At 40.8% G+C, this 18,617-nt stretch overlaps 1 protein-coding gene across 3 annotated transcripts; it reads left to right on the plus strand.

The window, feature by feature from the left end:
* Positions 1-1,578: 1,578 nt before the first annotated feature.
* On the plus strand, positions 1,579-13,713 carry MORF4L2 (mortality factor 4 like 2). Of its 3 annotated transcripts, none has more exons than XM_068961924.1 (5): positions 1,579-1,660; positions 4,404-4,489; positions 5,145-5,213; positions 10,703-10,800; positions 12,182-13,713. In XM_068961924.1, exon 5 carries the CDS (start codon positions 12,206-12,208, stop codon positions 13,067-13,069), a length of 864 nt encoding a protein of 287 aa, XP_068818025.1. In that variant the 5' UTR covers positions 1,579-1,660; positions 4,404-4,489; positions 5,145-5,213; positions 10,703-10,800; positions 12,182-12,205; the 3' UTR covers positions 13,070-13,713. The 3 variants fall into 3 exon arrangements, with proteins under 3 accessions (XP_068818025.1, XP_068818024.1, XP_068818026.1); XM_068961923.1 differs by lacking the exon at positions 1,579-1,660 and adding an exon at positions 2,931-3,002; XM_068961925.1 differs by lacking the exon at positions 1,579-1,660 and adding an exon at positions 2,931-3,002 and having other exon boundaries at positions 5,148-5,213.
* Positions 13,714-18,617: the final 4,904 nt, after the last annotated feature.

Here is an 18,617-nt window from a genome sequence, read left to right on the forward strand (position 1 = left end):
TCTGAGGCCCCAAAAGACAAGATAATGCAGCTGAACAACACAGTACTGTCAAGGGCATGGGCTCAAAGGGCAGGTAAAGTTCAATCCTGGCTCCCAAATTTTGTATGCACAAAATAATAGACACCACTTGACAACAGTCTTTCATCTGTGAAACAGGACAGATAACATGCAGGGCGTCTCAATAAAAAACATATACGTTTATTATTTTGCTTTACGTCTGTAGCACCCTCTAGTGGAGTGTACAAAAATAAGCATTCTATTTCTACCCTCCAAGAAGTGTGCATTGGAATCACCAGAATAGTTTGTTATAACACAGACACCCAAACCCTAACAACTACTAGAATTTCTGATTAATTAGTTTGGAGGTGAGAATCTAAATTTCTGACATTTCCCCACCAGGTGGTGCTATTGGTGTGTCTGGAAAACACTTTGAGAACCTCTGCTCTAAATCCCACCCCTCCCCAATGTGTGTATGTGTGTGCCCAGAAACACACATATGCACACACACACACAAACGTATGGAATCTATAACTGAAATAAGTATAACTTGTGTTGTTTGATTTTATTAGTATGCCTCTAACAAGGATTTTGTGAAGATTTAAAGAATATCATGTGATATGACACAACATCTAAAATATAGACAGCATGCAAAAAAACAGGATCACAGAACATAAATCCCAGGTTCTCAGATAGTAACTGGTGGAATCGGGCTCAAAATTAGGCCTCTAATTAGGCCTCTAAACTCCAAAAACATAATAAAGTTTAACAGTACTACTACAGAAGACAGGGTGAAAACACAAATATCCGATCATAATTTCAAAAGTGAAAGAAGATCAGTTTTCAATTCCAGGGTCCAAGCCCAGTGAAGACAAATGTCTGTACTGACCGGAAAACCACCTGTGTTTTCCCTGCTGCAGAGCAGGGGTCAGGGTGAGGTGGTAAAGCGGGGCAGGTGGCAGCATTTGAAAAGATCCTAACCCCACAGAAAGGGTTAGAATCTTCGTATCTTCATAGGCATCAGTGCTTGGGGGTCATTCATCAAAAATCCCATGGACGGAGGAGCCTGGTGGGCTGCCGTCTATGGGGTCGCACAGAGTCAGACACGACTTTGCGACTTCACTTTCACTTTTCACTTTTATCATTGGAGAAGGAAATGCCAACCCACTCCAGTGTTCTTGCCTGGAGAATCCCAGGGACGGGGGAGCCTGGAGGGCTGCCGTCTATGGGGTCGCACAGAGTCAGACACGACTGAAGCGACTTAGCAGCAGCAGCAGCACCACCACCCCCAAAAAAGGCAAGAAGAAAGAGATGGGAGGGGGGAATTTTTTTTTTTAAGGAGGAAAGAAGTAAAGAAAGGAGGTAAACATTTGAATAGAGCCCTACCTGGTAGGGCTATTAATAACTTAATTCGATTTTTCTCGAGAAATGAAAGATATATATGATCTTTATAGATTGGAAAGTTCAGCAAATCAGAAAAAAAAAAAAAAAAAAGGATGGGGGAATCCCATAATTCCAGGGACCAAACAGCCAATCCTTTGCTGGAATTTGGCGGCATCTAGTGGCAAACTCAAAAGGTATAAACCTCACACGGAGAACTTTCTGGAAAATTAGAGTGCATACTTGCGTTAAGAGCACTCTGCCTGGAAATCAGAACAAGCAGGTAAGAGAGCCTCAGCCCCCACAGAAATTCGGAGTCCCTAGTGGAGGGGAAGTCTGTCGTGTACAGATATTCTCAGCAAAATATTGTGGCAGAATTGGACGCAACTTGGGGGTGGGGGATGGACGGGGGATGGACGGGGGAAGGAGCGGGGGTTGGGGGAAGACGGCTATTAGGGAACAGCAAAGCTGCTTTTTGGAACTGCTAGTAAGCGAATGGGGGATTTGGTTGTTAACCGCTGCTGGGCTACGGCTTAGAACGGGATTTTTGATTCGGAGGTAGACGTGGGAAGAAAGTGTATTTTTAGGGTTTAAAATCAAATCGATAGGGGAGACCGAAGTATTTCTAGCGAAAACCCTTTATCTCAGTGATGGTCGCCATAACTTAATTGCTTAAATTTCCGTTTTATAATAATAATTTTCAAACATAAATAAAGTAGAAAAATGATCCGCAGAGAACGCGCGCGCGCACGCGCGCACACACGCGCACGCACCCGCCCCAGAACACACACCAGCCCCGACGCTAGGGGCGCACGCCTGCGCACACCAGCCACCTCCAGCGCCACGAGGCCTGGCGTTCGCGCACACGCCAACGCCAAGGCCACGCGGGCTCGCTTGCGCACAGGAGCCCTGACACCGCGCGCCCGCAGTACCCCCCACCCCCAACTCGCACACACATCAAAACCCCCAGTCAACCTTTATTTTTTTTTTTTTCCTCCGGGAGTTGCGCAAGAGGTTCGGGGGCGTGGCCGCAGATTTGACCTAGCGCTTCCCCACTCGCGGGGACCTTAGCTCATTTCCGCCCATCCTGTTTCCGCAGGCCACGTAGACACTTCCTTTCCCAGTTGGGGGGGAACCCACAATGCCTCCCTGCAGGAAAAAAAAAAAGAAAGAAACCTCTGGGCAGGGGAACTCTGGGTCGTGAAAGTGGGCCACGTGAACACTCTGCCCTATAGACTTATGACCCAACCGCTGTCGCGCTTTTGGAGGGCGGGCTGAAAACCTAAGAGGGCGAACGTCATTGGTCAGAGCCCTCACTAAAGGAGAAAGGTAATTGGTTTCCTTCAAGCCTTAACGGTGAAGAAGCAGGTTGCTAGCACCCGCCTTTACTGCGGCGGAGTGTCATTGCTGACGTGGTGAGCTTCATCCAATCATTTGGTTATAGAACATTCTAAAACTTAGATGAGACGATTGTGATTGGCTGTAGGGCATAAGCCCGCCTCCAGGGTGACGTGTCTGCCTATGGATATCAGTTGCCAGAGAAACCTGGCTTTACTATGGCGGTTGGAGAGGCGGCAGTGATCACACGTCGTCGTCTGTCGGAAAGAACTGGATCCTCGTTTCAGGTTTCGGGGTGGGGGTGGGGAGAAAGGGTTGACGATTTCCTCTTATCGTCGCGTATACAGACAAGATTAATTAATGGCTTTACTATCGGGCAGAACTAGATTCGAATTCCTACTCGCCAACGCCCAGCTTGGGCTGGCTGTTCTTTCTGTGTCTCGGTTTCCATGTTTGTAAAATGGTGATAATAATAGTATCTGCCTCAGAGACTTGTGCCTCAGAGGCGTGTGCTGTATATTAGAGCGTATAATATACGACTGCTAGGTAATGTAATACGTATAATAACTTAATACGCACCGTGGCTCCGGAAGACGTTAGCTATTACTGTGGAGAGAAAAACGCGCGTAATAGAGTGAGAAAAAACGTAAAATTATGTAAAGTCGTTCCTTACAGTGCTTTTCCTATCACCTCCTTCCGTAAAAGAAATTCGAGATACAAAAGAGACGTATCAGTCTTTACCAATGAAATAATTTATTTGACAATTACCTCAAAATAGCGGGGATTGGAATTTTCCGTATTGAAAAGTTAAAAAAAAAAGCGGGGGTGGGGAGAAACGGAGAATGAGGAATGAGAGCTAGCTGGAGGTGAACCACATGCGATGAGTAGGCCTTGTTTGAATCCTGATTCGGGGAAATCAACTATAAAAAAATACTTAAAGATGCATCAGGAAATTTTAAAGACGGATTCGACATTTGATTTTTTTTAAGGAATTAATGACGATGTTTTAGACGTTGTAATGATACTGTGGTTATGTTTTCAAATTGCCTGTAGCTTACAGAAATATACGAAAATACGAATTAAACAATAAAAGCATTCAGACTGGCTTCAAAATACCTTGATGTCTAGGATTTGCTTCAGAATTAGCTCAGCGGTAAGGGGAAGTGGCGAGGGGCATAGATAAAACAAAATTGGCACTAAATTAATCGTTTAAGCTGAGTGATGAGCTTATGGGATTCCTTGTATTGTTCTAGCTTCCTTGGTATATGTTTGAATTTTTCCATAATAAAATACAGAAAGTCAGCTATTCAGTGCTCTTGAGAAAAACAAGAGTGGGGGGGGGGCGGCGAGCAGTGGGTGGGGTTACAGATAAAACAAGATGGCCTTCAGTTGGTAATTGTTGAAGCTGGATGATAGATTCGCAAAGGTTTATATTATTCCCCTACATTTTTATCCATTTGAAATTATCCTTAATAAAACTTAGAAAAAAGCAAAAACAAATTATCGGAAATCATGATAAATGTACAATAAGGTAAATTTGAAAATGTAGCCACAAGAAAGGGGGAAAAATCTTGTACGTTTTTTATCAGCTTTGGTGTCCTTTGTGTATGTTAAAATGCATTGGTGGAAAACAAAACGTTCATCTCATATCTTTATGTCCTTTGCTGTCCCCTTGTTTGACCTTCTAGACTACCATCAGAAAAACTAAGTTTGCTGTGTAGTGAGGATCAGGTCTGATCCTGATTGCAGAACATCCCTCATTACAGAATCTTGGGTAAGTGCCTCCCTTCTCCTGGCCTCAGTTCTCAAACAAGATAATTCCACATAACCTTGATAACTATCTAGGAATATTTTGAGGATTAATAAGGGCCTGTCGAGGAAAGCACTCTACATTCTAAGAATGGAAGGATGGAGCTAAGTCCATCTGTGCTTTCAGTATAGAAAGTGCCTAAAAATCAGTGGGCCCTGTAATCTTACATTCCTTGGTAAAGGATACTCTCTAATACTGCCTATAGTTAGAGCCGTGCATCTATATATATATTTTTTAAAGTTTGTGGCATTCCCTATGCAGCATAATTGAGTGGTCAAGAGCAAATACTGACTTCCTGAATTTAAATCCTGGTTCTGCCACTCACTGTAGGATCCTGGGCAGAATACTTACTTTGTCTCTAAAGTTCCTCATCTGTAAAATAAAGATAATGGTTCCTACTTCATTGGATTATTAAGGAAATTACATGTAAATTGTTTGGCACATATAAGTAGTTGATTTAATTAATCATTGTGACTATTAGTCCCTCTGGTACATTCTGTTTTACACATTTGTGCATATGCACACATGCACACACGCACTAATAAAAGCAATAGATACCTTTTTGGAGTTGTTAATAATAATAATAATAATACTGTTGATTTCTCTCCTGATTTTCCAGAAGCAGCGGTTACTACTAGAACTGAATTCTGAAATTATAACTTCTGACTTATCCTAACACTCTAGAAAGGTATTGAGTATGTTGATCATATTTATTTATAAGGAAATTTCTAGAAACTGTAATTTTTAACTAGCAAATCGAAACCATATTCAGTCTGCTAACAGGTTTTATATTATTCCTCTTTTGTCTCAGACTCAAAAAATAAAATGTTAAATGTTCCAAGATCCAGAATTGATAAAAATGTAACTGACACAGTGTATATGCATTTAAAGATTTATTCCAACAAACCACTGGATTTGTTCACATTCATTTCTGACACAGTCATACACAAAAATGTCAGTAAATGGAGTATGTATTCCTGAATAGCCCATCATTTGCGTGAGGAGATGAAAGAAGGTTTTTCAGTCTCTTGACAGCTTTATTTTCCCATGGAGTCACTATATTTTCCTTGCTACTTTTTTTTCCCCCCCTTCTGAAAGCTAAGTTGCAGAGGAGGGCACACTGCCCTGGTGGGAAAGATGCAACAGATTGGAAGGGGGAGGGCACAGAACCTCTTCATGGGAGGCTATTTGGAGAATGATTAAAGGTGAAAGAGAGGTGGACTGTTAGGCCAGTAGCAGCCCAGAGAAGGCGAGGGTCAAGGTAACCTGAAGGAGCCTCAAGGGGGAAAAGGACCTTGACCTAGGCCTCTGAGGATGGACAGAATCCATAAGGGGAGAAGGAAACCAGTTCAAATGTTATGCATACAAAGTATATGATATACAATGCTTAAGTCCAGCTGTATGTTAGAACCATGAATAAGAATAGATCTGAAAATTAATAAGGATTTTAAATATGCATATTTTAGTGTAAATCTTTAGTCACTTAATTGATATGTGAATCAGTCTCATAATATAAAAAGCTAAAATGTTACAGAGTAGGCCCAGGTTTCCTTTCTTCACGCCCCCATTTCTCTTACTCTCCCCAGAGTTAACCACTATATTATCAGTTCTATTTCCTTCTAGATCTCTAAATTATGCACCTGTTTAAAATGTAGGATATATATATAAAATATTCTTTGGTGTTTTCTTTTACATAAATATGCTATCATATTATAGATACTGTTTTACAACTTGCCTTGGATGTCTTCATGTCCATTATAGAGATGTTTGATTCCATTCACAGTGGCATTCCTTTAACTAGTATGATAGTCCATATAAAGAGTAAGCCATGTTTTGTTTTGCCAAATCACTATTGATAGTCCTCCAGGTTGACCCCAGTGGTTTTCTGTGTAATTTATACTTCACCAAACATCCTTGGAACCCCTTTACAAGTGTTAATTCCAGGGCAATATTTATGTCTTTAAATTATGATGATTAAACCAGTGTTGATACTGGTGGGAGAAGAGACATCATTATGACAGACTGGATAACCTAGAAACAGTGATACCTTTAAAAATGGAATAATCAAAAATCATTGGAAACTAAGTACCTTTAAAGATCCATATAATTTAGAATGTTATAAAACAATTCAAATCAGTGGGGAAAGGATAGGCTCTATTAATTAGAAAAAAATTAGGCATAATATTTGGAAGAAACTATAAAATACTGAGAGAGAATACAGGAAGTCATTTAGAATATTGATTTGGGAGCATTTTCCCCAGGCATGACATGCCAAAGTTCACAAAGGGAAAAGTTGACACATTTGTGTTTTTACACACACAGTGACCCACTTAGAAGAATAATGACAGTTTGGAAAAAATATTTCTAACACACAAAAACACCTAGTGTTTAATTATTAGAAGTCAATAAAAGACAAAACAACATAGTAGAAACGGGGACAAAATATGTAAGAGATGGATACGTACAAATATCTGAACATATGTTCAGTATCACACAAATTCAAATAAAAATATCTTCCTACATATTAGATCCCCCCCCCCTTTTTTTTTTCCCAAAAAGATGTTTATCCAGTGTTGCTGAAGTTGTGGGTGAATAAGCTTAACATTTTTGCTGGGAGTACAAATTAAAACATTTCTTCACAAATTAAATTTACCTCTTAAGTCATCAAAGTTGTAAATAAGCAAATCCTTTGAGCAGTTGAGAATGCCCTTCTGAATACTTACCTAATACGCTAATATATCTGTACACTGATACCTGTTAACATTTCTGTAATAATGAAGTGTTGGAAACAGCCTAAATGTTCGTTTATATGGGACTGGTTAAATTATACTATGTGGAGATAGAAGAATGATGTGGATATTAAAAAGAATGAGCTAAGTATGTGGCCATAGATGCCTGTGATAAAGTGAGAAAACGTGAGGGGCAGTATGTGTCTCACCTTTGTCAAGACAATGTAAATCCATGATACATAATCACAATAAGAGCATAACAGATACATTTAGTTTTAAAAGTAGGTTTCTCTGTGAATGTGTACATGAAAAGATTTGAAGACATATTCTGAGATCAGGGAGGGAAGGTGGTAAGAGGATGCCCATATCTATATATTTTGGTGTTTATAATTATGTAATAGTTTTATGATTATGTAAAGGAACTATTACTCAAATGCTACCACAAAATTAATTAGTTGGGAATATAGATTTTTCAGTTCACAACATAAATAGTTTTTGGGTGGGTTGAGGAATTAATATATTTTAAAAATCCATTAAATGTCATCAATTTTTAAGCTTAATGGAAAAAACCACATATTTCATCATATGCATCTTTAAAAATCTCATCAGACACTATAAACTGGGAGAAATATTTGCCCAGATATGACAATTGATAAGCAACTATAAAAAACTTTTAAGAACCAACTCAAAATGAATAGAGGACATGTAAAATATAACTGGCCAGGAAACACATTTTTTTAAAATACCAAGACAGCTAATAAAAGAAATACAAGCACCTATTTTCCTTATCAGGTTACAGTGCAGACCAGAGTTGTGAGTTTGAAAATTGGTACAAATTGTGAGAGAAGTAATTTGGCAGCATATTTTAAGCTACTAAATCCACATCTGGGGGCAAAAGAAAATCTTTTAATTACAGGATAAATTGGGGGGGATCACTTTCCAGAAAGAGGGTGGTTAGAAAGTATGCCCATGTGGTTTCATCTCATACAGCTCTCAAGATGTATGCATATTCCAACCTTACTAACATGGGGAAATGATCCGTCAAAATAGTAAGGTTTTAAATATCTAAGATTTGATACCAAACCTTCAAGGATTTACACAGAAAGAGAAGATAGAAAACTAACACAAACATACGAACATGTTTTCTCTGGCATACCCTAGAACTGACGTAGGGAACAAGTGGGAAAATATTTGATGACCGTCATTCCTAATTTGTGCTTCCATTTTCCCCATGTGCTGAATCACCTCCTCACTGATTCACTAATGTATACCCAGAAGGGACCTAAGTGCTGCTGCAGAAAGTGAGAGATACATATTACACAAAGCTTACGACAAGTGGAGATTAGTGGTGTAGTTCCATAAGCAGAACAGGTGAAACATTTAAGTAAATACTAAGTTGTGGAGTACTGACAGCTCATATGGTATCAGAGATGGGGCTAGAGTAGTTAGGAAATGTAATGGGACTTTTCCTGGTAGATGAGGTAGCTGAAGGGAGGAAGCATGATGCAAATAACAAGTAGGTACACCAAGCCAGTAAACAAACTCAAACTGGCACATTCAGTTTAAAACAGCTCAAAGCAATGTGTAGTGCTAACGTTTTTAATGAGGAATATCCACAGCATGTATGTCACCAAGTGATGGAGTGATGTAAACTTCTAGCAAGGGAGGTGCAAAGTGCAGTGACCCTAATAATAAGTTTGTATTACAAGTAGGAGGCAGACATCAAAAGGATGGTTTTTCCTCCCTTTGATACCTGGCTTCTGACTCCAGGTAGTAATAGTTGCTTGATCTGTGGGATACTCAGATGAAAATAAAGGTACTGAGACCATTCTAAGAAAGGCTGCTTCCTTGGCTTTATTCAGTCTGAGCACAAACCTGGGTATTTTCCTGTCCAATGTCAGACATTTCATTCAACTTTGGACTTGATATGAATAATAGAATTTGTAAAGAATGATGAAATTCACCCACTTAATGAAAACAATGTAGAAATCCTTATGGTTTTCTTTGCATAAATAAGTGTAATCGATGCCATAATATACAGGAGGTTCAGCGGTCATTCTTAGGTTCCTCAGTAAGGAACTGCTGATGACCAGTGTGACATCCAGAAGACTTCTCTGCAGCTTTGCTCCACTTCTGTGTGTTTTGCAGTCTGCTTGGCACTGGGCCATCTTGCTTTTTGTAGTTGGTATTTTAACTGTCCCCTTGTTTGTGGAAGCTCTGCCCATTATTCCTCAGGTACGTTTTCTGGATATCACCTCTATTACTTAACTCTGATATCCTCACATACTGTGTCCCCTCTGTCCCAGTTACAGAAAAATTTTTGTAAGAAACATTTTGTAACCCTAGTAGCTTACGATGTAATACCATGAAACACTAACCACATCTGATCCTTAACAGGATGTGTCTATATATCCCTCTCAGCCAGAAGGTTCTGATTCCTACAGGGTCAGTGTCTGTATTCACAAATTTTGATGCTGAAGAGCACCTTTGCTCGGATTTCCGCTGAGAGCTTTGTGTTCTGTCAGAGGAAATCATATGCTTAGTGATAGCACCCAGACCTCTTGCCAATAACTGACTTCCCTGATGCAGGGCTCTAGTTTTCTAGTATTACTTACCTCATTTCCCCTTCAGGGATTCCCTGACACCTGCTCACATAATCTCAGGGGGCCTAGCAATTGGCAAAAGGGCTTTTTCTATGGGTTAAAATTGTGGTTACCAGAGAAACCTGGTTTCAGGCTTGTCCACCATCACATCTCATTCTTTCCCAGAGGGAACCCTGGTTTTAATAGTCTGATATTTATTCATCTAGATATTTTCTGATGTATACACATCAGTTTAAAACACAGAAGTTGGACCTCGCTGTTCATAAGAACTATCTAAAACATGCCTATTTCTCCACTTGGGCTATCTCTGGGATCCTGTTGTAAACATTATACATTATGCAACTTGCCTGTTTACCTAATAGTGTATAATTGAATATCATCCCACATCACTACATGAATCTGCTTAATTCATTTGAATGTTCTTCCGTGGTGTGCATACATCATAGTTTCTATTGTCATTTCCCTATTGAAGAATAGATATTTCCAGTTCTTCAGTATTACAAACACCACTGCAATGAACATCCTTGTATCGTTATTCACATATGCAGAGACTCCTGCAAGGTACTGTGTTGGCTGTTCACCCACATTGTATTTATGAAATTCTTACCTAGGGGTAATTCGCCACACTCCATAGATGAAAGAGGCCAAGAAAGCTTAACATATCTTGCCCAGAGCCTTACAACCCATAAATGACAGCCTAACTGAAGTAGAAGTATGTCTAACAGCAGAACCATGTGTTTTCTCTGATATCACAATTGTAAACCACATGTTTTAAAGTTAGGTTATTTTTTCTTTTTCCTGGATTTCACAAAAGGTCATTGTTGATGCCTGCTTCCCCTTTCTAGGTTGTGTCTCACCTCATCTCCACGACCATCCCAGAAGATCTATAAGATTCCATCTGGGAAAACACTAGGAGTTCTTGGCAGGGAAAGAAGAGGATTGCGTAAGTCAAAGGACTTGTTTAATCTGTCATTCCGTAAGAATCTCAGAAAACTTGTTTTCATCTTTATCTCACTAACCCTCTGCTGCATTTTACAGTGTAAATCATCTTTTTCCTTCTTGAAATTCTCAACTTCTTTGGATTCCAAAATAACATTGTCCTAATTCTCCTATGGCTGCTTGGACCATTTTTGCTTGTGGGTTTTTTTTTTTTTTTGGTAGTCTTTCTCTCTGCTCATCCCTTAAGTATAATTCTTTCTTAGGTTTGTCCAGAATTCTAGACTTGTTCAGTTCTTCCTCTATCCTCCATGAACTATTTCTATTCCTATCTATATGATGATTACACTCAGGTCTCCATTTCTGCTTCTGACCTCTCACCTAAGCATTAAAGTCACATGTTTAACTGCATACCTCACACTTAATAGGTCTATACCAAACTTTCCTCTCCAGTCTGTTTCCTCCTCTTCTAGATACAGTCTTATTTGGTGATAATACTGTCACCTAATCACCCATTCTCAAAACCCTGGCAGTCATCATGGACTTTATCCCTCACCAATTTATCACCGCCAACAAGCTATTGCTGAAAGTAGCATTAGGTACCATTTCTTGTTTGCTTTAAAAATATCCTGTGTTTATATAACTATCACTATACTAACCTTGTTGTTTCATAATTGTCACTTTAGATACTCGAATCCCTAGTACCTGGCATAATACCTGTTCCAAAGTACATAAGCAGTAGTATATGAAGACTAACTTGAATGAATGAATTAACTTGTTTCCTATTTTATTACTAATTCCAAACTAACCATTAAAAATTGGTGCTTTTACTAATTCATTAATTACCCAGACCTGAAATTGTAGGGCCACCTGTGACTCCTCTCTCTTCTTCATTTACCAAGTTCTCTGTTCACTTTCTCTTGACTCTGTCATCAGCCTAGTTCAGGCCTACCTGGACTTAACACAAAAACCTTTGCTGGTACGCATTTTGCTTCCAGGCAGCTAAATTAATCTTTCTTGTTTCTTTTGTCTTGTCATTTTTCCTGTTCAGAAATCCTGAATTTCACCTCCACTGCCTTTTGTAGTTTAATTCATTCTTTCTCTGAAATTATATTCTTGTCTTTTGAGTGACATCAAAAAACTAATTTATGGGCAGGTCTGATGAGTGACTGGGTAGGCTGAGAGTAGTGGGTGAGGGGTAGTGAGGATCAAAGAGTGAGCAAAGAGGTAGTAAGTCACTAACAATTAATTGGTTGGCCCTGAAATAGGATCTGAAATCCAGATTTCAAGAGAGTAGTGTGTGTTGTGCTTTAATAGGCCTTTAGGAAGCACACTGTGTTCAAGGTCTCCATAGAAAACAACCAAATAAAATGTTTTATATATTACAGTGGTTGGAATAAAAACAGGGTTGAATGAGTTCCAGAAAGCAGGGTTCTCAAACCCGTGGACACCAATCTGCCGAAGAAGACAATTTCAAAAAGCCAACTAGAAGCAATATGCAAAGAAGTAAAATGAGAGGGTCCTCTGGAAAGAAGACAGCTGGTCCCCAGCAGAAGAATCTGGAAGCAGCACTCCCAGGCAGATGGGGGGGTCGCTCTGCTGAGAACCCCCCATCAGGATCGGTGAGGAAGACCAGAAGGAACAAACAGAAGACCCCTGGGAATGGAGATGGTGGCAGCACCAGCGAAGCACCCCAGCCACCTCGGAAGAAAAGGGCCCGGGCAGACCCCACAGTTGAAAGTGAGGATGCTTTTAAGAATAGAATGGAAGTTAAGGTGAAGATTCCTGAAGAATTAAAACCATGGCTTGTCGAGGACTGGGACTTAGTCACCAGGCAGAAGCAACTTTTCCAACTCCCAGCCAAGAAAAACGTGGATACTATTTTGGAAGAATACGCCAACTGCAAAAGATCGCAAGGCAATGTTGACAACAAGGAGTATGCAGTTAATGAGGTGGTGGGAGGGATAAAAGAGTATTTCAATGTGATGTTGGGCACCCAGCTGCTCTACAAATTTGAGAGGCCCCAGTATGCCGAAATTCTCTTGGCTCACCCTGATGCACCAATGTCCCAGGTTTATGGGGCACCACACCTCCTGAGATTATTTGTAAGAATTGGGGCAATGTTGGCATACACGCCCCTTGATGAGAAGAGCCTTGCATTATTGTTGGGCTATTTGCATGATTTCCTGAAATACCTGGCAAAAAATGCTGCGTCTCTGTTCACTGCCAGCGATTATAAAGTGGCTTCTGCTGAGTACCACCGCAAAGCCCTGTGAGGGTCTACTGACCACTCGCTGTTACGTCTGGTATCTGTAAACGCTCTTTTTGTTCTTAGTCTTTTTCCTTGTATAATTGATACTCTTTAAAATTGTTAATGTATAACAGGGCTTATGTTTCAGTTTTCTGTTTTCTCCTAAACAGAAAATAAAAGGAGTGTAAGCTCCTTTTCTCATTTCAAAGTTGCTACCAGTGTATGCAGTAATTAGACAAAGAAGAAACATTCAGTAGAACATTTTATTGCCTAGTTGACAACATTGCTTGAATGCTGGTGGTTCTATCCCTTTGACACTACACAATTTTCTAATATGTGTTAATGCTACGTGAAAAATGCCCTGATTCCTAGTGCCAAAGGTTCAACTTAATGTATATACCCGAAAACCCATGCAATTGTGCTTTTTTTTTATGGTGCTTGAAGTAAAACAGCCCATCCTCTGCAAGTCCATCTATGTTGTTCCTTAGGCATTCATTCTATCTTTGCTCAAGTTGTTGAAGGATGGTGGTTTGTTTCATGGTTTTTGTATTTGAGTCTAATGCACGTTCTAACATGATAGAGGCAATGCATTATTGTGTAGCCATGGTTTTCCGGAGAAGTTGATATTTTAGGAATCGTATTTCAGATCTTAAATAAAATTTGTTTCTAAATTTCAAAGCAAGCAATTTGCAGTGTGTCTTTAATGTTACTGAGCCTGAGAAATCAGCAGGCTCAGGAAAGATCTAGGTGGTACTAAAGGAGAGAGTTCCGACTCCTAGTGAAAGAATTCCTTTTATTGTTGGGTGTAGCAGCTGGGATGCACCCTGCCAGGTCAGCTTCTCTTCTCTCCCCTCTGTGTGGCTGCTCAGGGTGGGATTGCTTTCTACTGATGCTTATAAGAGCCACTTTTGTTCCTGAGGCCCCTTGTCTCTATGAGTTGGGCTAGTATAATAGGATATTTAATGGGTACTGCAACACTCCTTTAAAGTTAGGAGAGCATTGCTGTTTCCCACCAGAGGAAGCATGGGCAGCCACCTCCAGTATCAGACATACCTGTAGATTTGGGAACAAGGATGGCAGCTTTTCCAGCTCCAGCATTAATGCCATGTTCCCAATGCTTCAATAAACCCTTGGACATAAGATTGGGAATCCTAGAGTTAGGGAGTCTGTGGAGAAGAGGGACAGTGTTGGACACCTGTGACGATAAATCCGTCTTCTGTGAAAATCCCCTAGTCAAACGAAGTTTTGCTTCACAGCACTTACTACTTCAGTGAAAAAAGTATTCTATGGTTACCACAGAAACTTTGGAAAATACACTAAGAACAAACAGAATAAGAATCACATATAATCCTGGGTCTGTCAAGGTCTGAAGAAATAAATGGGACCCAAAATGGATGATTTGAGTTTAATAGAGAATTTTCCCCAAGTTGTCAGTCGAGGAGTCACCCACAGAGTGGGTAACTTGAAAATTCTAATCTCTTAAAAGGAGGCCGGTTGTCTTAGACTAGGGCTCACCCTAATGAACTCATTTTAACTTAGTTACCTCTATAAAGACTCTGTCTCCAAACAGCCACATTATGAGATACTGTGTTGGGGTCGGGTCCCAAGTGGTGGTAGGAATTTAACATGAGTTTGGAGGTAACTCAATTCAGTCTGTAACATGGTGTTACTACCTCTAGACAGGAGGAGAGGAGAGAGCAGGATGAGGAGAGGGAGGAGGGAGGGGGGAAGACTGGAATAGGAGCTGGGGAGGAGAGGAAGGAGCAGGGGGAGGGGAAGGAGGAATGACTGGAATGGAATGGAATATTCAAGATGCAGTTCGCTCACAGAAACCTTGAGGAAGACAGAATCCCAGAAGGACTGGGGTGAAGTACCTGCCCTCATTCTTCCTCCGTTTTATCTACTGCTCGGTATTTCCTTTTGGCCACGTTGGAAATCAGAAGGCAAAGATGACATTTGATATATCTACATTGGTAAGCTTGGGGGATACAGCAGGGAATAAAAGTAGATTGGTGGGGGGAAGGCAGATGAGATTTCTAGCACACACATACCTGAAACTAACGATCAGTCATACTTTGTCATATATTAGAATTATTGTGTTCTCTCTGGGACCTAGGGCCTTAGCCAACTAGAGGAGTTCCTAACAAGGACTTTTATCCATTTAACAGGAAGCCTAGAATACAAGTAAACACATCATCTCTATAGTATAAGAATAGTTGTTTAGTTTATTATTTATAAAATTGTTTAGTTGCTCAGTCGTGTCCTACTCTGAACCCATGGACTATAGCCCACCAGGCTCCTCCGTCCGTGTGATTTTCCAGGCGAGGATACTGGAGTGGGTAGCCATTTCCTTAGCACACATGCCTGACCGTGTTAGAAATATCACATTGCCTCTAAATGAACATAAATATGACCCTGAGATCCAACCGTAGCATGTTGGTGGGATATTTACTAAAGTTATTACTGAGGATTCCCCATCTCTATTGGTTGTACAGATATCCTATGGTCTTATCTAGCACCAAAGCCTGAGGAGATCCCTGCTGACATCAGATGACTCTCCACACTAGCTGGGGGTGAGGTGCACCTTTACCGAATTGGCCCAGTATCTTCAGATCCTTTGTCCCTGCTGCTTCCATCAACCCTTGGGTAGGGGGATCTTTGGTAAGACTAGGTTCCCAGCTTCCCTGAGCCCACCAGAGTCTTCCCTGGGGCCTGATAAGGGAAAATACTCATGTCTCTGCTACTGGAAGGACCTACAAATCCTGACCTCTTTTCTCTTGCTACCTTCACATGGCCTCCATTCCCACCTAGTGAAACCTAGCTTGATTTTGTCCGGATATAATCCTTTTCAAAATATAAAACCAATTGGCTTCAAGTACCTTCTGTCTCCAGCTCTGCCACAAACCTCACTCTCATGGATCTCTGCAGAAAATGAGAGAAAAATATAAGAACACAATACACGTTAATATCTCAATGACACAATTCAATATTTCCCATTTCATATGTGGTTAGCTTATTTCTTCATTTTTAAAAAATACATTAGGAATATTCAGGAGAGGCCTAAAGTACTTTATTAGGATGTAAACCAGGCTATCCTATTGACTAAAAAAATAGACAATTACAATAACTATACCCAAATTATCCAAATCTGTTGATTTAGCAAGTTTCTCATCTTAAACTACACAGGTGATGTAGTTTCATCTAGCCATCTAGATGACTAAATGGCTTCCCTTCTGAAACAAGGGTGGTTTTAAGAATATTTACCCCATCAGATTCAATGCCTAGCTAACATGGTGGTTCCATAATGTTGTTATAATTGTCATTTGTAATTTTCATCAATATGATTAACAACAAAAATAAGTTTTCCATTCAGGATAATGTACGTGGATTTCACAATGGAAGCAGGTTGTGAAATAACCTCATGACACCAGTTAAACACTTAGAAAGTAAAGAAGGTAGCCATTAAATATAAGCCTTGTCTTGCCTAAGAAAATTTTCTGGTACAGAATAAATGTTCAAAAATGACAATTTTCTCACCTGTTTCCCTTCCCAAAAGAAAAGGGTGATAATATATTTTTAAGATCTGTGGTTCTCAACCTGAGGTCCTCAGACTCTTAAGGGTTTTTAAAGATACCATTAAGAATTGAACCCTTATTTGTTTCCTCATTTTTTTCATAATTCATTATGAGGTAACACCTAGCTGAGCTTTTTCTAGAATCAAATGAGATTTTTAAATATATCATGAACTTTGAACTATTGTAATAATAATGGTTAACAGTTTATATAGATAGACATTTCAAAATGTGAAAGCCTGTATAAGGAAGAACAGAAGTTGGAGATAGTTTGGATTTTGTTAAATAATATAAAGTTAGGAGAATCATCATGCCATTTCACTGGTTCATGTGTTTGCCTGTACCTTAATTTTAGCTTCTAGGTAAAAGTCACTAAAGCATATACACTTAGAGTTCTAGAACCTTAAGAGTTCCAGAGCGAAGCTCATCTATAGCTACAAGGCTTGATAAGATCCTTCCCCTCTTCTACCTTCATCTACCAGAGATGGTAAAATACCTGATACTATTTAATATGTGTGAGAGACTAAGTACTCCTTATAAAAATCATTCATATAACCTCACAACAATCCTAAGAGGAAGTAATGTCATTGTCCTGGTTTTAGAAAAGGGGCACAGAGGCCAAGGACACACAGCTAAAAGTAACAGACCTGGGACTTGAACCCAGTGAAGTCAGGCTTTTTACTATACTACCCTGCCTCTCTGAAAAGCAGTACAGCTATTGAGAAATGTGAAACATGAGCTTCCATTTGTGAAAATACCCTGAGCCTGTGTATCGGTGCAGGCCCTCCTGGAAGCAAGTGCCAAGATAGGATTAGACAAGATGAGAGATTTACTGGGGGAACACCTATGAAAAATAGAGGAAGGAGCCAGATGACCGGGGAAAAGCCTTCAGACTGTGATGCACAGCTCACATCTGTGGAAAGAAGAGAGGGAACGAAGGCAGATTAGGCAGGAAGAGTCTCAGACTGTGGTGCAATAATAAGAGAGTCTGTGCCAGGCCAGTGAGGACAAGCAAAGTTGAGGGAGTCCTTCCACGAGCAGAAACTGCCTGGCTCTGCCTGCTCAAATGTGCTCAGAGTATGGGAACAATCTGGAGCAAATGTGGCCTTCGCATAAATGTCAGGGGAGATCTAAAGGTTCTTTTGAGGAAATATTTGAGCTATGTGACTCCCTGGCCACCAAAGACCTGGTGACTTTTTCCTGGCAGTCGTCCACATACCTTCTGGCGCCTGAGTGTTTTGTAAGAACCCTGAACCTGATCCCTCTATGCTTCCTCACCAGAGGGGCTCCCACTCCCAGGCATTGCGGGCATCCTGCTTAGCACACAGCTCTCTCCAGGGTCCTGGACCCTCAATGCTTTGTGCTCTGGAGTTGGCAGGCTGGTAGCTTCTTGGACATGTGACAGGGATACCAGCCTTCTGTGTGAGCAGGGAAGTGGTGAGAGGCCCAGGAAACCAGGCTCTGGATGCTGCTGACCCTCCACCATCAACACCCCCAAAACGTCTTCACACCAACCCACAGCCTGACTGCTTTGACCCCTGGAACTGCAGTGCATAGGGGTGTTCACACAGGAGTGACACCTCTGTTCTCCTGAGCTGTAAGACCACAGGCCTTTAAAGCTCCCTTTACCTGGGGGCATCTGTACCTCTGGGCCTGGGCTGACGCAAACATCAGAAGCGCCGCACCAGCACACACAGACCTAAAGTCACCACAGAACCACCCAAACAGGCCAGGGCACATCTGAGGCCCTTCCGGGAATCTGAGCAAGGTGAGTGGGAGAGGGATGGGTGAGGTCTTGTCTGAGGTCTAACTCCATTTCGGGATGGGGGCGGGTACTTCACTGGACTCTGACAGAAAGGGCAGGCCCTTCTGCTTCAGCCCTAAGTTACCTGGTTAGGCCCAGGCCAGACACCTGTTTGCTCAAGTATCCCAACCAGTGTTTCCAGTTGGGAATCCTTGGGCTTTATCTCCTCCCCTATAGAAGGTTCCCCAAAAGAGGGA

Source organism: Capricornis sumatraensis, chromosome X (assembly GCF_032405125.1).
Source record: "Capricornis sumatraensis isolate serow.1 chromosome X, serow.2, whole genome shotgun sequence".
NCBI lineage: Eukaryota > Metazoa > Chordata > Mammalia > Artiodactyla > Bovidae > Capricornis > Capricornis sumatraensis.